Source organism: Olea europaea, unplaced genomic scaffold, assembly GCF_002742605.1.
Source record: "Olea europaea var. sylvestris unplaced genomic scaffold, O_europaea_v1 scaffold261, whole genome shotgun sequence".
Taxonomy (NCBI): Eukaryota; Viridiplantae; Streptophyta; class Magnoliopsida; order Lamiales; family Oleaceae; genus Olea; species Olea europaea.
In genome coordinates, this window is record NW_019244422.1 from 419,642 (window position 1) to 441,488 (window position 21,847).

At 35.5% G+C, this 21,847-nt stretch overlaps 4 protein-coding genes across 4 annotated transcripts in view; 2 read left to right on the forward strand and 2 right to left on the reverse strand.

Annotated features, from left to right (window-relative positions):
• The window catches only part of LOC111383056, a 5,765-nt gene extending 4,110 nt beyond the window's left edge, over window positions 1-1,655 (reverse strand). The window contains exons 1-2 of the mRNA XM_023007117.1: window positions 1,327-1,655; window positions 1,005-1,135 (exon numbers count right to left, since the gene is read on the reverse strand). Of these exons, the coding sequence (XP_022862885.1) occupies window positions 1,005-1,135; window positions 1,327-1,590 (395 nt within the window). The 5' untranslated portion in view covers window positions 1,591-1,655. The remainder of the gene's footprint in view (window positions 1-1,004; window positions 1,136-1,326) is intronic.
• Window positions 1,656-4,173: 2,518 nt separating this feature from the next.
• LOC111383046 (protein SUPPRESSOR OF K(+) TRANSPORT GROWTH DEFECT 1-like) lies at window positions 4,174-10,886 on the forward strand. Its single transcript, XM_023007105.1, has 8 exons — window positions 4,174-4,922; window positions 7,275-7,380; window positions 9,152-9,350; window positions 9,531-9,599; window positions 9,675-9,749; window positions 9,839-9,937; window positions 10,053-10,208; window positions 10,469-10,886. Exons 1-8 carry the CDS (start codon window positions 4,457-4,459, stop codon window positions 10,592-10,594), a joined length of 1,296 nt encoding a protein of 431 aa, XP_022862873.1. The 5' UTR covers window positions 4,174-4,456; the 3' UTR covers window positions 10,595-10,886.
• Window positions 10,887-12,541: 1,655 nt separating this feature from the next.
• Window positions 12,542-17,969, forward strand: LOC111383057 (subtilisin-like protease SBT5.3). The gene is made up of 11 exons (XM_023007118.1): window positions 12,542-12,637; window positions 13,421-13,515; window positions 13,713-13,807; window positions 14,034-14,315; window positions 14,404-14,515; window positions 14,563-15,136; window positions 15,220-15,314; window positions 15,557-15,796; window positions 15,918-16,032; window positions 16,201-16,405; window positions 16,496-17,969. The coding sequence occupies exons 1-11, from the start codon at window positions 12,542-12,544 to the stop codon at window positions 17,041-17,043; spliced, it is 2,457 nt and encodes an 818-aa protein (XP_022862886.1). The 3' UTR covers window positions 17,044-17,969.
• On the reverse strand, window positions 17,956-19,790 carry LOC111383058 (pentatricopeptide repeat-containing protein At2g27610). The gene has a single exon (XM_023007119.1). It carries the CDS (start codon window positions 19,576-19,578, stop codon window positions 17,956-17,958), a length of 1,623 nt encoding a protein of 540 aa, XP_022862887.1. The 5' UTR covers window positions 19,579-19,790.
• Window positions 19,791-21,847: the final 2,057 nt, after the last annotated feature.

Genomic DNA, 21,847 nt, shown 5'->3' on the forward strand with positions numbered 1-21,847 from the left:
ACAAATTATCAGAAGAATGTGCTAGAAAAGGGAAATATTGATCTGGTAAATGGAGCGAAAAGGGGGATAGTATTAATATAGAGCGCTGACTAACTTCTTGCGAAAATCGGAAAACCACCACCTATCATTATATGAAAGCTATTTTCTTCATTTCCTTGGGACGTACTCAAGAATCTTTAGTTTATTGGGTAACATTCGGGCGTTGAGTTTATTTTTTGTCATGGGCCTACAGATGTAATTAATTGTATATAAAAGCTCTCTTAAAGTTAAGCCAAAATTAAAGTAGTCTAATAAGGAATTTAAGTTATTGGGCTTTGGGCATCTAAATAAAGTGACCAGATTTCTTTAATATTGTATTTCATGATGAGCAAGATACATATAAAAACTATGAGGGTATTTAGTAAGGATTAAAATTATATTTTTTAATAGATTGTATAAAAGTTTTTGAAATGTGTGATTGAAAAGTTGTAGGACCGTAAAAGATGTGATTAATATTAATTATTTAACTTTGACTTAGATTAAAATCAAATTTTAATCCAAATCAAACAAGCCCTATAGTGTCATGGTCCCCTAATTCATATGCAGCTTTTTCATTCTTTAAGTCATCCAATCAACACAAAACACAAGCAAAAGCATATTGAAGAAAAAGATCAAAAACTCACAATCAAGAACGGGCAATCTACAATCAAGAATTAAGAAGGAATTCAATAATCAATATCATGGAGCAAGAAAACAAAATCAAGATCAAGAACTCAAGAATCAAAAAAGTCAATATTCAAGATTCAAGATCCAAAATTAAGATCCCGTAATAAGTAATCATTTTCAAAAAATTAAGGTATGCTCCAATTACTAATTTTGATGATGATTTGTCATGGAGAATCTTAGCAATAAAGTAATTAGGTTTTCAAGTATTTGAGATTTAGAGTTCCAAATAAATTCTAACATCGAGCATTATAAAAACAGACAAATGCGTATAATAAATGCTACAAATAAGTAAGACAAACTATAATGCAACTACAATATTATACCTCAATAGTGCAGTGCCGCAAAAATCTTCCTGGAGGTGGAGGGGTAGCCTCCCGCCAACATACATCAAGAAAAACTTCTGCAGGTAACTTATATCCCCTTTTGGAGACTGCATCCATAAAATTGCATTCATGTGCAATCTTGATTAAATAACACCATCAATTTATAAAAAATTTACCTTATATGGATTAAATTTATGCCGTATTTGGTACATAGGACTGAACAGTATGCAAGAGTATTGAGGGAAAAATAAAATTAAAATCTTGTTATAGAGACCTCTTGGGGAAGGGGTCTTCTCACCTGTACGGATTGTTGATAAAGAGAGAATTTTGACGGAAGATCATTGTTGATTGATAGGTTTTTATCAAAATTTGTTTCTTTTTCCTGGATTTCTTCTTCTTGGGATTCTTTATCAGATTCAGAAAGAGTGGGTTCTTGAGCAGAAGTAGTTTGTGGGCTTAATGGGTACTGTTGTATTTCTTCATCTGGTTTTTCAAGATAGTATGAGGCTGTTCTTCCTTGGCGGTTATGGCGGTGACTCTGCTTCTTCCCGTGCTTCCCCATTTAAAGAAAGCCGCCGGCGACGTGTAGAGAGTCAACAAGTCTGTCCGAAGCCGAAAAGTAAGTTATTATACTTTTCTTTTTCTTCATTTCCTTTTTATTTTTTATTTTCGAGCTTTATTTGAATTTGATTTTCGCCTAGGTTTTCCAATATAGGCCTTGTTTGAGCCCGTCATCTCTAAAATACATTTTTCTATATTCTATTTAATCACATTTTTTTAATAATATTACATGTAAATTTAAATTTAAATTTTTTTTTAATCATATATTCCCTGTCAATCTACTATTTCAAAGTAAATTCTATACAAAAAATGTGACTCAAACAGATTGATAGTCATCATCAAATAACATGTTTGGGAGTGTCTTTTTAAATAGAGGTCTGTTATATGTCCTTCTAAATAATTATAAGTAGGATTAAGCCCTTTGCGTCCCGCTGACCCTCGACAGTGTAGCAGGGTCCGTATAAGCAATGGACCATGTAGATAATAAGTAGGTCATAACTATGAATTTCATGTATCATGTAGATAAAAAAATATAAGGCCAGGTTAATACATAACTTAAACTTTATCAAACAAGTACTAAATTCCTGAAGTGATATCACATAGGTCTGTGTTCGATAGAGTCTTTTTTAGATTCTAATTTGATCAAATTTTATTTTTATCTACACAATTCATTGGATTCATGAATTTTATCTACTTTTGATCCCATATTTCATGGGTAATATCAACTTATATTCTTAAAAACGTTATTCATCTAGGGACCAAATCCAATCTTGTTACATTGCCAAATAATTTTAATAGCATGAACGATAGAATGCTCCATGATATCATATCATTTGACTGTTTTAAACATAGTTAACACTGTCATCCAATTATTACTTGCACACAACTTCATTTGTCAACGAAGATGTTAAATTCCTACGACAAAACAGCATAATTCAAATCTCAATTGACACTTGGCCATTTTTCATCCAAGTTTCAATCATGATATTTTCTTTTTTAATGTGCATCTCTTGGTGTTTCTATGGGTATTTTGTCTATGTTATTTTATAGTTTACGTTAAATTTATTTGTTTTAATAAGTTGAATGTTGTGATCATTAACAAAACATTGTTAAAAAAGCGAAAACTCAGTCCACGATAACAGTATTATTAAGTCATGGACATAATCTTTTAGGAATTTTTGTTTCCTTATTTGATAGTTATTAGTCATCCGTTGGATGGATCAATCATGGATAATATAACTCCTTTCCTATGTCATCGGTGGAACTTGAGAGTTTGAACTTGAACAAATTATATAACATCGACATGCTCAAGATGAACATTTTGGTGATATTTATCCAAAGGGGTAGAAACCTTCCAAAAGAGTGGCAAGTGCCATATATTCAAATCCTTTGATTTTCAATGCGACTTACCCTACTTTACAAGTTGAATATACTTTTCATAAGCCGGTAGCAAATGCCTATTTACCAAGTCAAACAATTATGAGTTTGTGTCAAGATATAGAGAGTTTCCTTAACATAAAACATCTTATCTGCATTCGTATAAGCTATGTCCTTGTATGTTCCATCTTTACATGGCTTTGAAGTTTCAAGAACGATAATGTTTTGACGCATTTTGATATTACGAGTGTCTAGAATCAATCCTCAATTTAAATTATTGTTACAAGATAAGACTCTTCAAGATTTATTGAAGTTTTTCTTATATTAGCTAATGTTTCAAAGTAATAGAAAGAAAAACAATAATCATTATTTGATACACAAATTCAATTGTTCATATTATTTGACACTCAAGCCTAATCATTATTTAAAAATTGTATAATTAGGTTCAGAAATGAGTTTTAAAAAATATGTACACCTGAAAAATTATATTAATTATACACATTTAATTGACAATTATCAGTAAAACAAGTTATAGACAATTCAATTCCATTGTATTCGTTTTCATTTTATCACAATAATGAAAATTGAGTGGAAAGAAAACGAATTCAATGGAATTGAATTGCCTAGAACTTATTTTACTTAAAATTGTCAATTAAGCCCTTGTTTGAGCCCCATTTTGAATGGAAAAATGAAATTTTGAATAGTGTATTGATGAAAATGTGTGGTTAAAAAATAAGAAAAAATTTTGAATTTACGTGTAATATTATTTTATTAAATAATATGTGATTAAAATAATGTCAAAACACTATAAAATTCATTTTTTCTAAAAAATGGGGATCAAACAAGGGCTAAATGTGTTTGATTGTATAATTTTTTACTTGAAAAATGTTGAAATTTTAGATCTTTTAATGTTCGTTTAACTTTATTTTTCATGAAAATTGAAATAGAATTTGTTTCCATTGAAAAAAAAAAAAGCTGGAAAAATCAATTTTCACCAAACCCATGAAACGTGGAGGGGGGAATGAAAATGAATTGCCAAGAAAAAAGGTGGTATTTTCACGAAAAATATGATGAATCAAACAGGCCCTAATATTAATATTTTATTGTGTGAACCTGTTATTGAAATTGATCACACGATACAGACATGGCTAAAATTTATTTTAACAAAAAGCAAGCATGAGGACCATTTGCAAACCATCTGACTTTTCTTGAGCCGAATGTAAATGCGAACGACGAGTATTTTGGCCAGGGCTCTTACGATTATTATTATTAACCCACGTATTATCCTATCCCCAATAAATCAATTCAAACTTCAACCCTAAGTAATTCCAAAACCAGAAAATCAAAACGCTGAATTTCTTATTGGAAAACAACTCAAATTCTCGATCTATCAAACCCACATCTCAAGATATCAAAAGGCCAAAATTTTTTTACACGGATATATATAAATAATCGTGTGCACATATATATTTTTTTGTTTATGATTTAACATGTACAGTAATTTCAAGGAGCAAGCGATCGAGTATGTGCGGCAGGCAGTGGCGGAGGACAATGCGGGGAACTACTCCAAGGCCTTCCCTCTGTATATGAATGCTTTGGAGTATTTTAGGACCCATTTAAAGTATGAAAAGAACCCAAAAATAAAGGAGGCGATTACTCAAAAGTTTACGGAGTACTTGCGCAGGGCGGAGGAGATCCGGGCCGTTTTGGATGAGGGCGGGTCGGGGCCAGCGTCTAATGGGGATGCGGCTGTGGCTACTCGGCCCAAGACCAAGCCGAAGGATGGGAACGACGGGGAGGATGCGGATAAGGAGAAGCTGAGGTCTGGGTTGAACTCGGCTATTATCAGGGAGAAGCCTAATATTAAGTGGAATGATGTAGCTGGATTGGAAAGCGCTAAACAGGCGCTCCAGGAGGCCGTCATCTTGCCCGTCAAGTTCCCTCAGTTTTTCACTGGTAATTCACTTGTTTTGGCCCTTTTGTTTTGGTCAACGGTTTTTCAGTGGTTATTTTTTGTGTATATGGTTATGTATTTGCGATGGAAGAATTTAACTATTTTGTTGTTTATTCAATTAAAGGCTTGATTTGATGGTTGAGATTGGTGGTGAAAAATTCGGAGTTCTACTTAAATTAGTTGAACAAATAGGCAAAATGATGGAGTAGGAGGAATAGTGATTAGGCTCCCGTTTGACCCCCATTACCTGAAAATGAAAATGAGGGAATAGTATTTTTTAGAAAAATGAGTGGTTGAAAAAGAAGGAAAATTTTTCTTTTTCGATTTATGTGCAATATTATTTTATGAAAGATTGTGTGGTTGAAAATAGGAAAGAGAAAAATGGAATGTAAGGTAAGGTAATTGAATTTAATGGGGATCAAACGGGGGCTAGATGAGTTGTAGTTGTCATATCTCGACTTGACAATGAGCCCCTGTTTGGTCCCCTATTATTTCAAATTTCAATGGATGGAATAGTATTTTTTTGGAGAATGGATGGTTCCAAAAGAAGAAAAAGTTTTCAATTGACTTGTAATATTATTTTATGGAAGATTGTGTGGTTGAAAATAGGAGAGAGGAAAATATAATTTGATTTAATGAGGGCCAAATGAAGGCCGAAATAATGAGCTAGATTTCATTGAATTTTATTTATTTGGTGATATCCAGTGTTAGCAATAGGAATTCAGCTCCATCTGTTGTTTATATTGCAAAATGATGTTGAATCTTTTAGTCATTACTTCTTTTGCCTCCCACGGAAACATCACAAATTCACTTGTGAAGAAGTGAAATGAAGTAAAATTTTCAGTATGATTATTAGGACATATCCTTAAATGCAACAATGCATTTTACAAATCAGTTTTTCAGATAGTATGGCTAGATTGTTGTGTTTGAGCATAAGTGGACTAGGTGCTGTTTGAATTTCGTTCGGACTTTATTGTTAGTGTGAATCATTATCATGTACATGACCAACTTTTCCTAATCAATTACTTAATTCTTCTTAGATGTTTTCTGCTCTTCTCCTTCCTATTGCCACACTATCCAATTCTAACTGCACTAGTAATTTTGTGATGAGTTTAGTTGCAAGCATAATTTTCGTCTTTGCAGTTGAGAGTTGGAAGGATATGAGAGGCATCAAAATTCATCTCTTTTAGATAATACTAGATGATTTATAGCTGTAAGACTAAGGGCAGAGGCTGCTTCCTTTATATAGTTATTCTGACTCTGGCGCTGGTTACCATCTCAATATTCGCTTTAGGGATGCACACCAGTATGATATGTTAGTGAAATCCAGTTGGATTGCCATACTTCCTTGGACACTAAGTCTGTTCCTGAGTTCCATGGGTAATATCCTATTTAGGGGAAAAAACTACATATATGAGAGCAGTTAGGCAGCAGGAGTTACTTCTGTAGATGATTTTTAGCATTTCAGGCAGGAGATGTTCGCTTCTTTTTTGCACAGTCTCTCTTAAAACCCAAACTGGTAGATGCATACTGATATGTATAAGTTATTAACATGGTGGTTCAATAAGATTCTATATCTTTCCTTTGCCTGCTGGTCGATACCGTACCACAAGCACTACTAACAGAATGCCATCTCAAGTTCTATAATGCTTTGTAGCTTGCTAGTTCTCTCTGGACAAGAAATTACGGTTTCCCCGTATTTTGATGATTAAAATTGAAGAATTAACTAATCAGATCTAGCCTGGGGAACTGAGGTTGATTTCTCAGCTTTCAGTGAATATGAATGAGTGTCTCTGGACAGGAAAACCTTATGAAGAAATTTGGTTTGCTTGTGGTGGCATATTCAGTATAGTTCATCTAGTGCTTATAGGATTTCTGTCTTTGTCTGTGTGAGTAGAGTTCCTGAAAAAAAATTTAATTAATGTATATGTAAAATAGAAAATACTCAGAGAAAGAAAAACCCTGCTGAGAAGTGAGGAGAAAACTTGGGAGAAACTGGGTTTAGAAGTAGCGTCTAGCTTCTAGATGATGTTCGAAACACATTTTCACAACGAGAACTTGAATTTCCAGTTATATCACTTGACCATTTTTAAAGAATTTGAGCAAACTTGCCCTTTACCAACCCTACATTGAATTGCTTCTCATGTAGATAGTTCAGTTCTGACAACCTGATCCCTCCCCCCACCCAGAAAAAGAAGATAAAAGAAAATGAAAGATGAAGAAAGCATAAAATGTCAATCTTATTCTTACCAAGTTTTCAGCAATCTCTCATTGATCATGGTTTTGGAGGAAAAAATTTAGGACAAATATGTTTATATATTCCAATTTTGATTTATGATCTCTCGTTTTTGTAGGTAAGAGGCGCCCATGGAGGGCTTTCCTTTTGTATGGTCCACCTGGAACAGGAAAGTCATATTTGGCTAAGGCTGTTGCTACCGAAGCTGACTCGACCTTTTTCAGGTTACTTGTCTATCCTCAAATACAGTCTTATTTCATCTGTAGAAATACTTAATATGTGAAGCTGCCCTTGCATCTTGTATTTATTACTACTTCGCTTTAATTTATCATGCATGTTCATGTCTTCGTCTGGACTTAAGAGTCCCAAAAAATTTTTAGTTTCTATTTGGTGATTATTTTTTCATGACCAAGGGAGCATTATTCTCCATCTGCTGCATCTGCTCCTTCATTTTGACACTGTTTTCAAGTTAATATTTTGATACTGGTTGTTGTTGGCATTTTAATAACACATGATTATTTGTTGCTTAATGCAATGTTCATATACAAGTTCGCTCTTTTATTTGTTGAGTTTAATGTGCGAGGAGCTTCCAACTGAAAAGAGATTGTATTCTGCAAGTCTTATGATGGCTGGCTTATAACCTACACGTTGAGTTACTATTTTACTACCTAGGTTCATTGAAAATGGTTATAGACTCATTGCTATATTTTTGCTTTTAAATATAATAGCCTGGCCTGAAGAATAGTACTGGCATCTAACTCACCTTATTTTGTTTATCCATTATTTTGCTTTCCAATTATTTTCAGCTCGTCTGATGTTTGTATTAGTTACAACTATTTTTTGAGGAGTGCTAGATAGATTCAGGATCAAGAAGGAATGTTAAGTTGGGAATGGGGGCAGGAAATAACCCATAATTCAGGCTAATTGGGGCAGGCACTTGTATGTTTTGGCACCATTTTATCCTCTTCCTAAATAATCGCCATCCTCCACAACAACAAAAAAAAAATTAAAAAAAAATAATAATAATAATAAATAAATAAATAAATTGTGTATGGGGTCTTTTGTAGGTCCCTGAGACTTTTTGTTACCCTCTCGTCCCCTCACCTGCATTGACCTAGATGGATGCAAGTTCCTGGAGTAGATTGTGGAGGTACATTAATGACTGTAGCACATGCATTTGGAGATAAGTCTTCAGTTATTTATGTGATTTTGTGAGGGCTTTTCTAGGCTGGGTTTTCGAAGGATGGTGATGCATCAAAGGGTGTCTGCTGGACATTTTAAGTAAAAGGTCTTAGCTTGAGATTCCTTCCTCATGCATATTGTGATTGGGTATGATTGTGCACATTTTCGCTATGTAGTCTGATGAATCCTCCATGTTTCCACCACTTCTTGCTTATGTTTATCTTGAGAGACTGGGTAATGGCAGTTTGAATGGAATACTTCTAATCTATAAGACAAACTCATGTCTGTAATTGTCTGATGCCCTGGCATCTTGTCTCTCTTGAGTGTGATGGGTGGTCAAAGTTGAGTTTGTTTAATTGCTTCTTCACCTCCGCCTTTTCCTAGACTACCATTATGAAATTTGATGTCTGTAGACTGTCAATACATTTACTTTCTTGAATGTTATGTCTGGAACTGGCATTGGGATGTAGAACCATGGGTGCAACCTAATCGTTTTCATCATATATGACCTCTTTTGAGGAACGGATTACTTTTCAACAAAGGCATGACCGACTGACTGTTATCATTATGGAAGAAAAAGTGCCTAATTGGTGTCTCATTCAGGGAGATTTTTTTTTTATTATTTTATTTTATTTTATTTTTTCTTCATAGCCACTGTTAACTTGACAATATGTTGTCAGGTGCTTGCAATAAGAGAATGGAGTTCTTCATTCTCTTCTTGTTCTTTCATACGCTATTTTATTTTTCAGATATTTCAATGATTCAGAACTTAGGCCACTAAGTTGGCAATTGCCAACTTCTGTTCCTTTGCAGTGTTTCTTCTTCAGACTTGGTTTCAAAGTGGATGGGTGAAAGCGAGAAGCTAGTTTCAAATCTCTTCCAAATGTCTCGTGAAAGTTCTCCTTCCATTATATTCATCGATGAAATAGATTCCCTTTGTGGCCAACGCGGAGAAGGAAATGAGAGTGAAGCTTCTAGAAGAATAAAAACGGAACTGCTTGTGCAGATGCAGGTAATGTCATGTAATGAAAAAAGATTCATTGAGCTGACCCAAATTTATAGGTAGTAAGATTAGATTTTTATTTTTTTTTATTTATTTATGTTGTCTCTCATAATGACAGTCAAAAGTTTTTAAAACATTTTTCTCTTCTTTTCTCTGGTGATGCTGGTTCTTATCTCCTATTAATTCTAGGGGGTTGGCCACAATGATGATAAAGTTCTTGTACTTGCTGCCACAAACACTCCTTATGCTCTTGATCAGGTAACAGCTATTAATACTATTCGGGCACAGTATGGGTTTGCAATAATTTTTACCGAATAAATATTTTTCTTTTAGGCTATCCGGCGACGATTCGATAAGCGTATTTACATACCTCTCCCAGATCTGAAGGCACGGCAACACATGTTCAAGGTATGGAACTTGTCTTGTGCCTAATGAACAAAGAGAGTTGAATGAAGATTAACACGCACTCTCTTGTGTATATTGTCACTCTTATGCAGGTGCATTTGGGAGATACCCCTAACAATTTGACCGAGAGAGATTTTGAAAACCTGGCTCGTAAAACTGAAGGATTCTCTGGTTCAGATATTTCTGTCTGTGTAAGTGTGTGGCTGATATATTGAAAAACTAATGTTAAATAGAACTCCTTTCGATATTGGGTGGTTGCCCATACTTTTTCAACTTATTTTGAAGTCCATTTTACGAGTTTGACAGGTTAAGGATGTCCTATTTGAGCCTGTACGGAAGACGCAAGATGCCATGTTTTTCATCAAGACTTCTAACGGTATGTGGATGCCATGTGGACCAAAGCAATCAGGTGCCGTCCAGATATCAATGCAAGAGCTTGCTGCTCAAGGACTTGCTTCACAGGTATTGGATTTGATTATTGAACCACTGTTTGTGACTTAAACCTCAAGTCCTTCGTACGTTGTTTTTAAATAATTTTTATAAGTTGCATTGACGGAAAACTGGCCCTTGCTGGCTGGTGTAGTAGGGCCTGAACCTAGCAGATTTAGGGTCCCCCCCCCCCTTACCTTTAATTATCTTATCCTGACCGAAACTATTTCTAGAAATTGAGTGTTTCTTGGTACATCGGACTGACTATTCTATTGATTAATGCCCTTTCGCAGATCGTTCCACCTCCGATATCAAAAGTGGACTTTGATAAGGTTCTTGCAAGACAGAGGCCAACGGTGAGCAAAGCTGACCTTGACGTTCATGAGCGTTTCACAGAGGAGTTCGGCGAGGAAGGGTGAGAAAGTCGAGGTGCATAGCTGCTACTATTCATGCAATTGCTGGCATTTGTATTTTATGTGTTTCTACTGTTTTCAAACATAAACCGCCTCTTTAGGCAGGAAAGTGACATGACTGCCGCTTTCCCTCGTATCGAGCTGGAAAATGAGCTGACTTCTCAAATTGCCTTTACTAATTTGTGTACAAGCGCGAAGAATATTGCCTGAAAACGATGTTAATATTTATGGATGTGCAATTCTGGTTGCAAATATCAAAGATTTGTTCCATCATAATTAAGCTATGAAGGCTTTGTCCTTTGATTTGTTCACTTCCTATGGGACAAGTTCTTTCATGGACGTGTAAGGGGGCCCTACCTTTTTCCTTTTTGTTTGTGAGTCAAAATGCTAGGTTTGTCCTTACAATGATATAGCATTTCTTCGACAACTTTTATAAGACAAATAAGTTTGATAAAGATGAAGTCAGTATAAAAGATTCATGAATATTTGGAACATTTCATTTTTTTAGCAGAATAATCATTTGCAAGTAGTGATCGATCAATTACGTACTAATCTATATTCAATTGATTGGTTTGAGGTTAACGACAAAATAAAATGTCAAAAGTTGTAGGTATTATTGCAAGAAAATCGATTGGAGTACTGGGTACTCAATTAATGTTAAGAACTTTTCATATTGATTTAGTATTTACAGTGGGTATTGCAAGACCGCTAGTTGGGGATAAAGTTATGTACTTGACTTCGATCAAACACAAGTTTTAATTCTTAAGGTAAAACATATTTGTCTAATTTTATTTTTTTGTAGAAGAGACTTTTTTTGACTTTGTAAAAATGGGTTAGAGTATTTTTTTTTCAAATTTTTGCACCATCGAGATCGAGTATCTAGATTTGTGGTCGAGAAATAACTTTTTAGTTTTAACTGAACTGGTGTGCACTCTCCATTTTAGTTCCATTTGTGTCAATTTCTAGAGGTTTTTAATAGGCAAATTTAGAGGGTGTTTGACACCCATTTTTATGAAAAAAATGAATTTTAGAATAGTAAATTGATGGAGAATGTGTAAATGAAAAATAAGGAAATTTTTTATTTACGTATAATATTATTATTTTAATGAAGAATGTGTAATTAAAAAGAAGAGAGAAAAATGCATTTAGATGAGAAAATAAGAATCAAACGTCCTTTATCATTATTTGTCTGGGAAAAGAATTGGTCTTGTTTTTGTCAGGATTCAACTATCTTTTTATGCAATAACAGTAAATGGGGCACAAAAGAATTGGTTTTCCCGTGTTACTCTTTAGCCCGTTAACGCAAATTTCAACTAGAAGTACGAATTTTAATGAAATCAATTTAAGAATTCATTCTCTGTAAATTTAGAGTTAATAATATAAACTTTGGTCATTTCATTTAGTACATCCGGAATATTAAGGTCTTTTTGACATGACTTTTAAAAAGTCTAGAGCTACCATTAAGTTTATGAAATTGATTTTGAATGCGTTTAATAATTTTTTAAAAAGTGTTTGATATGACTAAAATAACTTTTAGATGAAGTTAACATAAGGCGATTTTCTAAAAAAACATTTTCTACAAGAAGCAGAAGTCGCACCGAAGGAGCCCTTATGTATTGTAAATTTTATATAATATGGACTATATATATCTACTTTCGACTCTACTCCAACAAATACCATTTCACCGAAAAAAAGAGATGTCAATATGCCGTCTATTTCCATTTAATACTACGTGCTAAATATGAGCTGGTTGTACATTAACAAGCTTTTATTTTAATAAAATTAACTCCACGAGCCCCTCGGGACACAGCTCAACTGGTGGATCAATCAACATTGTCTTGCTTCCAGCGGCAGGGTGGAGGGTTGGATTCCTAGTGAAAACCTACAGCCAAAAATTTGGTATGGAGCAATCACTGTGGAGGAGGGTCTCTTGTGCGCAGAAGTGTACAGGCAATGGGGGAACCTGTAATCCAGTTGAGGCATAACCCGCGATTTACCCCCTTCAAGGTTTTAGGGGCATGGGTCTTGGGGGGTCCAGGATTTAGTCTGGTATAAGCTGGGATACCTAGATATCAAAAAAAAAAAAAAAAACTCCATGAAACAGGATTATAATCCAGAGAATATCTCATATACAAAATCCAAATGGAAACGAATGATAATTAGGTTACAAACAGAAGCCGGCTTACAAATTCCAAGCCAAAAACAGTCAAAACAACACACTGTTGCTTATGTACTTTTACTAAGCCGGCTTAATATCAGTATTCAGTATACTAAACTCAAATTTTGTCTATAAAAACCCACATAATTTGCAGTTTCTGAAATGCCCTTTTTCATTAATCACTTGTTTTTTCCTTTGCAACATGAAATTTGTTAAACTTTTTTCTCTAATTTTGTTGTTTAGATTTGCATTAGCACATGAAGCCACCCTCAATAAAAAGGTACTGCATGCATGAGCCTATGTAAAATCTAGTTTGATTATAGTATTTTAGACTTGAGTCTATTAAAAGATCCACATGCATACTATGATTTTTTTTTTTTTTTTTTTATAACCATGAGTGTCCGAGCCAAGCATACTATGATTTTATAGCTACATATCTTACATGATGCGAGTAGAAATTCAACACATACTATAATTTGATATCCATAGACTGCGAGCATTTGGTACTGAAATTATATTGCACTAGATAGTACATAAAAAAAATGTTCACTATGTCAAATCTTGTCTGCTACTATACTGATATAACAAAATTATCCTTCAAAGTTTAAGTACTAATATTTCCTGTGCATGCTTACGAGTAAGGTGGATAATCTTGATTTTTCACAATCTTGCAGCATTACATAGTCTACAAGGGGCATAACTCCCAACACCCCAACTCAGAATCTGCCATTAAGGCCAACCTTGAAGTGCTGGCTTCAGTAACTGGAAGGTAACGATGCAATTCCCAGCAATCATATTCTAGTAAGTTGTTATTTTTGCTCGTCTAGTAAGGTGAATTGTAGAGTGCGGGACCTTATTAATAACTAAAACAAGCTGAAAATTTGTTAACTAAACTATCCAATCCTATCTAGTACTATGGTCTGTGTACCAAACAAGAAACTAAAATGCCGGTGAATTTGTTTTCAGCCATGGAGTACAAGATGCAGCACTTCACCATTATACAAAAACTTTCAGAGGCTTCTCTGCTATGCTAACAACAGATCAAGCTGCAAAACTTGCAGGTACCCTCTGATAACTAGAAGGTCTAATAACACGTGCAGGCATGTGCAATGAACCCGTTTGCCAGTGGAACATCTTATGGTCGTGCTTCTAGTAGAGACATTAAACATGCTAAAATTAAACTTAACTCGTATGATTGAAGATCAATCAAATTACAAGACTTCATATAGGTTTCCCTTTACCAAGGCAGCGATAATGATTCTGTATTGTCTAAATACCTCATTACAGTTTATGGCATTCTTAAATTTTCAGATATAACCTCGGTTGCTATTCTTTCAAGTACAATTACTACAAAATATAGAGGAATAATATATAACAAGAAGCCTACTCTAGCTTTGATTGTTTCATTGATTGCAGAGCACGATTCAGTTCTGTCTGTGTTTGAAAGCAAGACAAACAAGATCCACACGACACACTCGTGGGAATTTCTGGGCTTAAACAGATTGCAACGAAATAATCAATTTTCAATGCACTCAACATCTGACATAATTGTTGGTGTCATTGACAGTGGTAAAGTCGATATTTAATATTGTTTGAACCTTCTAATGCTCTTGAATCAACCACTATAAAATCACACTACCAATTATTTTACCTCCAGGTATTTGGCCTGAATCGAAGAGCTTCAACAGCTATGGATTAGGACCTGTGCCCGCAAAATTCAAGGGGGAATGCTCAACTGGAGAGAATTTCACATTGTCGAACTGCAACAGGTAGCTATCATTGTATAACCGCACAGTATATGATAAGCATACTTCAGAAAAGTTGATATACTACCGTCTGAATTCATTTTCAGAAAAATTGTGGGAGCTAGATTTTATTCAACAGGGTTTGAAGCAGAAAATGGTCCTCTAGAATCATTTGGTCTTACCTTTTTCCGATCTGCACGAGATAGTGATGGGCACGGAACCCATACTGCTTCCACTATTGCTGGCTCACCTGTCGATAATGTTAGCTTATTTGGAGTAGGGAAAGGCACTGCAAGTGGAGGTGCAATAAGTGCTCGACTTGCAATCTACAAGGCTTGCTGGTTCACTCTCTGTAGTGATGCAGACGTTCTTGCTGCTTTAGATGATGCTACTAATGATGGAGTTGATATTATATCCATGTCTCTTGGACCAGATCCGCCCCAACCTATCTACTTTGAGAATGCGATTTCAATTGGAAGTTTCCACGCATTTCAAAAAGGAATTGTCGTTTCTGCATCAGCTGGGAATAGTTTTTTTCCAAGTACTGCAACTAATGTTGCTCCTTGGATCCTTACTGTTGCAGCAAGCACCATGGACCGTGAAATTCAGACTAATATCTACCTAGGAAATTCAAAAGTCATAAAGGTAATTGATTGATAATTATTTACTTCCCTCACCTAATTCAAAACAAAGATTTCTGGTACTGATTTACAGGTCCATATGTTTAGGGATTCAGTATAAATCCACTTAAAATGGAGAGCTTTTATGGTTTGATAGCAGGGAGCTTCGCAACGTCTCCCGGAGTTTCCCCCCAAAATGCTAGGTATCATATTTATTTTTAAGAGAACTTCGGGTTCACTCTCGATAAATGCATACTCATGGAATATGTCAGCATCCCTGCCTAAAATTTTTACATGCTTCTCTTAATCATGTCGAAAGTATGAAGTGTCCTTAGGTACTTTAATAGGACTTTCTTAGGTACTTTAATAGGACTTTACACACTCAATAATTCCACTAATGATCTATTTGTTCTGAAATTTCTCTATTTTTATCGTTTCCTTGCAGTTTCTGTAAGAACAACACCTTAGATCCCAACTTGATCAAGGGGAAGATTGTTGTCTGCACACTTGAGTTACTCACTGATAACCGCAGAGAGAAGGGCATTATTGTAAAACAAGGTGGAGGTGTAGGGATAATACTCGTTGATCCACTCGCCAAAGATATCGAAATTCAGTTTGTACTACCAGGTACCATGATAGGTCAAGAAGAAGGAGCACAGCTGCGAGAATATATGACTGTACAGAAGTAAGTTGGATTTTTATCTAAATTGAAAAGAAAGAACCAATTTGTCAACTATTAATTACAAAGATATGTAACATTTACGATTTAATAGTCAAGCAGTAAAATACTTATTTGGTCGTTACAGGAATCCAGTGGCCAGATTATACCAAACAGTTACAGTTTTGCCCACTAAGCCAGCCCCCGAAATGGCAATGTTCTCATCAATGGGTCCAAATGTTATCTCTCCAGATATAATCAAAGTACATACTTTAACCTTTTGAAATTTCCCTATTGGAAATGCATTTAATGAGCTTTACAGTGAATATGAACAATAAAAATGAGGAAAGAGAAGCCCATTGTAATTTCCTTAATTTCTTAAAGAAAAATTTCACATACCTGAACGCAACAACCTTGTCTTCTGATTTCAGCCCGATATAACAGCACCTGGAGTGAATGTTTTGGCAGCATGGTCTCCAGTTGCTACCGATGCTACTGCTGGTAGATCCCTTGACTACAACATAATCTCTGGTACTTCCATGTCTTGTCCACATGTTTCTGCACTAGCTGCCATTGTAAAATCCTCTCATCCTTCATGGAGCCCTGCAGCAATAAAGTCTGCAATAATGACAACAGGTAACTTTTGATGATTAAAAAACAGATAACCGGTTAACATAATACATCCATTTATTCATTTTCATGTAAGCGTGATTTTTTTTGGAACAGCAACAATTCTTGATAACACTCGGAGCTTTATCAGAAGACATCCAAATGACACTCAGACCTCACCTTTTGACCATGGATCAGGCCAAATAAATCCAGCTGCAGCAATTGATCCTGGTTTAGTTTATGATTTGGATTCTACCGACATCATTGATTTCCTCTGCAGCACTGGTGCAAGTCCTGCTCAGCTGAAAAACCTTACTGGTGATACAATGTATTGCAAGAACAATCCCACATCCCCTTATGATTTCAACTATCCTTCAATTGGGGTCTCTAATATGAAAGGAAATCTGTCGGTGCATAGAAAGGTGACATACATCGGTAAAGGGCCAACTGTTTATAAAGCAAAAATGGACTACCCGGATGGTGTAAAAGTCTCAGTCATACCTAGTGAGCTCAAATTTAAAAATCCAGGTGAGAAAATGTCTTTTAGGATAGAGTTTACACCCTACAAGACTAGTAACGGAGACTTTGTTTTTGGGGCCTTGACTTGGACTAACGGGATCCACAGGGTAAGAAGTCCTATTGGTCTTAATATACTCTCAGTTTAGGAACCAAATTTAATCATATGTATTAAACAATTGAGAAGTTTCTGGGATTACATATTGCAAGGGATGATACCTTTCAGAAGGAATTAAATTGTAACAGGCATTTCAATTATAACACCAAAATCATACCAGCATGAGCTACACAACTTTAGCTAACACCGTATTAAGCATTTAGCATCATTTACGAAATGGACACCTTCATTCAGACACGTAAAATTTTGCCCAATGATTAATGATAGCTCTTTAACCGCATTATTTTTTGATAAAAACTTAAAATGAGAATTTCTTTCTTTCTCCTTTTTCCTTAAACCTACCTTCTTATGTTGAAAGTATGCATTTGGTAATATTGACATTCCACTGGCAGATTTGACATAAGCATGTTTAACCGTACACGGTACATACCCATAATAAACACTAGTTCAGGGATCATGGCGTCTATGATAGATGTCTTCACAACTCCCAGACTGTGCTTTTCTGTAGAAACCGTACTCACTCAAATATGTAAATTTAAGCAATTCAGAAAGCCAGACAACCTGTTTCGAGTGCAGTTGTAGATGATGGATGGTAATATATGTCTCTTAATCTACGGAAAACAAGACAACTGCTTAAAGTACAACATTCTTGAATATATTCACCTGGGTTCTGAAATGGAAACACTTTCATGTAAATATGAAGATAACCTTTTGAATTCTAGTTATGTTGATGGCAACAGGAAGACGAAAATCTAAACTTAAAACTGATAGTAGAAAGAATTCCACTGTTGTTCATAGCAATGTGAAGAACCACAGAATTTCTTCTGGGAAACAAGGCAAGCCTAATATTTTGTACCCAAACAACTGTGCAGTTTCTCTTTTTCCTTGTAAGTTTATTATTTGCATTGCTAATCTGGTTAGAAAAAAAAAAGGTGGAATCAGATTAGGAAAAGAGAGCACTGCTCACAATTACAGCATTACTATATCCTGATTTGATTGAGCTTGCATGAAATTGTTTCCCTTGCTCTGTTGCTGCCATGGGTGAAGCACATGCATTGATTATACTAGAGAAGCTATACTCATTTGGCCTGACACCCTCCTTGGCCAATTGGCAGAAAACTCCTACAGCTCTCTCAGGGTCTCCTCCTTGGGCAAATCCAGCTAACATTGCAGACCATGCAACAACATCCTTCTCTTCTATTAGTTCAAAAACTTTTGCAGCTTCACTAGTTTTTCCTATCTTAATATAAGCATCCAGTAACGCGGTTCCTACTGAAGTTGATTTCTCATAATTGATTTTTATGACTTCCGCATGCACTTGAAACAATGAAATCCAGGGATGAACTGTGAGCACTGTTGAATAAGTGAAATGATTTGATCTAACGCCTTCTGTCCTCATTTGATGAAAGAGATCTACTGCCCGCTCTGGTCTGCCATTCTGTAAGTATCCCCCAATGATTGCTGTCCACGTTACCACGTTCTGGGCTCCACCCATGGTAGAGAACAACTTAAATGCATCATCCATTTCACCCCCTTTCATGAAGGAGACAAGTAGAGCTGTTTGAATGTTATCATAATTTCCAAACCCGCTCTTAACAACTTGACAATGGATCTGCCTGGCAAACTTCACTTCCTTGAGGTTAGCACATAACTTAATAACCGTAGCAAAAGTTGTCTGCGTCAACTTTACATTGGCAAGCATCATGCTATAGAATAGATCAAGGGCTTCCAACTCAAGTCCGTTCATTACAAGACCTGCAATCATCCCATTCCAAGAAACCACATCCCTCCACTCCATTCTGACAAACACACCTATAGCCTCTCTAATCATCCCACACTTAGAATACATATTGACCAAAGAGTTTCCCACAGACCTAGTCACCTCATAACCATTCTTAATAACTATGGTGTGCACTATAACTCCCCCTTCTATAGCTCCCTTATCCGCCAAAGCTCCAAGAATGGTTGCAAAAGTAAACGGATTCGGCTCGATACCCTCTACTTGCATAACATTAAAAACTTCTATCACCTTATCAATAGCACCCTTCTGTGCATAACCTGCAAGTAACGAAGTCCAAGTGACCACATTCTTCTCTTCCATCTCATCAAACACTATTTTCCCATCATCTAAATTCTCATTCTTAATATACATATCAACAAGTGACGTGCCAACGCTAACATTTCCAAAAAACCCACTTTTAATACATTGACAATGCACTTGTTTTCCAAAAACACAATGACGCAAGCTTGCGCAAACCTTTATTATACAGGAAAGGCTAGACCCGTCCACTAAAAAACCCGAGCCATGAATACCTGCATAAAGGCTTAACGCCTCTTGGTTAAGACCATTGCGAGAGTACTCAAAAAGCAAGTGATTATAATACGAAATGTCTCTTTGAGGACAAATATCGAATGTATTGTGTGCATTGTGTGTATGAGATGGAGCAAAAGGCTCGACCACGATATCAGAATCAATAGCAATGGCATACGAGTGCGACAAGTGAAAAGGTTGAAATGGGTTTTGGAGCCTGGATATAGTTTTGAGTTGTCTTAATCTTGGAATCATGGTCGTGTGTATATATGAGTTGTTCAATAACGTTGTGAGAAAGGCACTAATTTTGAAATTTGTTGCCAATTTGTAACGGATGGGGTCAAGTAATTATTTGACCCGTGTTGTGGAGTTTGGGTCGTTCGGGAGGCATGCGGTGGGCTTAAAAACTGAATAATGTTACCATTGGTGTTATAACATAAGTTTAAATAATGTTAAGTGATATGATCAACGATTGATAAAATTAAGTATCTCATTTAATTATGTGAAAATTACACAAAACTATAGATTAACTATTCAAAATTCCTAAATCAGACTGAAACTTTAATATTTCAAAAACCAGATTTTTTATTAATTATTTAAATAAATTAATTACAAAAAAATAAAAACCCTACCCAGCCTTCACTACCCACTACCATCTCTTCCCTTTTCCTTGCTCGTCTCTCTCTCTTTGTCCCTCACACTCTTCTCTAGTGGCGATCTCATCCCACCTACGGCCACCACCACGACCGCGACAACCACAATCACTATCACCATTACCACCACCAAACCTCTCAAAACCACGATCGTCGTCCAACTGTTGTGAACTCGCCATCGCTGGGAGGCTATTGCGAACTCGCTGTTGCTGGAAGCCATTATCGAAAATCACCGCCAATGAGATCGTTACACGATTTGATGTTTGCTGCTGTGAGATGTGGTGGGTCTGTTGCGTGATCCTCCTTGCTACATCCCAAATTTTTTTCCTGATTTTGGTGGCCGAAGGGTTTCTGTGTTATTCGATTGTGGTATGATTTGGGTGCGGTGTTGTATTGTGTTTTGTTGTGTGCGATAGATGCGAGGTGGTGGCGGTGTTTGACGGTAGTGAGATGGTGGTTTTGGGGGGTTACAGTGGTTTAAGTGGAGTTTAGGTGATGGCGATGATGTTCGACAGTGGTAAAGATGGTGCAGATAGTGGTTTTGTGGGTTACAGTAAGTGGGGGTTTGGGTGATGGTCATCGTGGTCGTGGTGATGGTGTTGGTGTGAGGCTGGGATAGTGGTGGCGATGATTTGGGGCGGTTGTGGACGGTGACTATGACTCACAGTTTGGTGTTGGTGTGTAGCGGCGACCGTGGTGGCGATGAAAAATTGTGATTGTGACTCACAATTGGATACGTGACCTGAAAATTGTGACCGTGACTAACAATTATGATTCACAATTGGATACGTGACCTGAAAATTGTGACTGTGAATCATAAGTATTGTGATTGTCACAAATTATTTGGTTGACTGTGACAATTAAATTCGTTAATCTGTGACCAATAAATATTATGTGACCTGTGAAAAAGATAAGTTGTTATCGAAAAATAATGTGACCTAAAAAATTATTAATCTGTGACCGATAATTTGTGACTATATAATAAGTTATAACTTGTAATATTTGTGATTTGTGACCATTAAATAAATCGTGACTTATAAATTTTTTGACCGATGAACAAAATGTGACTTATAAAATTTTTGAATTATGACCATAAAATAATTTTTGACATAAAATTTTTAATTTGTGACCAAATTATATAAATCTATGACTTAAATATATTTAATTACTAAATTAATTAATTAAATTATAAATAACTTTTAATAAAAATCTAATTTTTGAAATTTGAAACTTGTTTTCTTGTTTTTGAAATGTGTCATAACTAATCTCTTACATATGAGATTTTCCCTTTAATTATATATTTCATTTTGGGATGGCAGCGAGACAGTTTCAGGATGGGACCCAAACTTCATCCAGCCCCACGCTAAGACAGGGTGAGGCGGGATGGGGTGAGAACATGGCAGCTTTTTGCCCCGTTTGATGCCCCGTTTATTATTTATTTATTTTTATTTTATTTTATTTTATTTTCAAAATTTCGGGTTGTGTTATTATTAGGAAATAAAATACAAATTCGAAATGAATTTTTAATAGATGAATTGTCTATAAATAAAATTATTTATAATTTATAATTTTTTTCCCTCTTCACGGGGCGCCCCACACCACCCCGCGAACCGATTGAGATGGGACAGGACGGATTTTTTCGCCATTACTAATTTCATTTAATATCATATTAATATCTAATGCTTAGCATTAAATAGCTTGCCTAATTAATTAGCATCATCATTCAACTCAAGGACTTTAGGAACCAATAATATATTATTTTCTCGATTCTAAATGATAGAAAGTGAGTAAACCTTTTTTCTCGCTAAACTGTTAGTTCATCTAAATTTTGTTTACTTATGTTTTTTTTTTTTTTTTTTATCTATAAATTT

What these genes read in the sequence shown, in the direction of transcription:
- LOC111383046 (XM_023007105.1), top strand. Translation starts at nt 4,457, where the DNA reads ATGTACAGTAATTTCAAGGAGCAAGCGATCGAGTATGTGCGGCAGGCA. An exon ending in GCTGACTCGACCTTTTTCAG is followed by an intron (nt 7,381 to 9,151) that starts GTTACTTGTCTA and finishes GTTCCTTTGCAG; the next exon opens with TGTTTCTTCTTCAGACTTGG. An exon ending in GTTCAGATATTTCTGTCTGT is followed by an intron (nt 9,938 to 10,052) that starts GTAAGTGTGTGG and finishes CGAGTTTGACAG; the next exon opens with GTTAAGGATGTCCTATTTGA.
- LOC111383057 (XM_023007118.1), top strand. Translation starts at nt 12,542, where the DNA reads ATGGGGGAACCTGTAATCCAGTTGAGGCATAACCCGCGATTTACCCCC. An exon ending in TCAAGCTGCAAAACTTGCAG is followed by an intron (nt 13,808 to 14,033) that starts GTACCCTCTGAT and finishes ACCTCATTACAG; the next exon opens with TTTATGGCATTCTTAAATTT. An exon ending in TGTTGGTGTCATTGACAGTG is followed by an intron (nt 14,316 to 14,403) that starts GTAAAGTCGATA and finishes TTTTACCTCCAG; the next exon opens with GTATTTGGCCTGAATCGAAG.
- LOC111383058 (XM_023007119.1), bottom strand. Translation starts at nt 19,578, where the DNA reads ATGATTCCAAGATTAAGACAACTCAAAACTATATCCAGGCTCCAAAAC.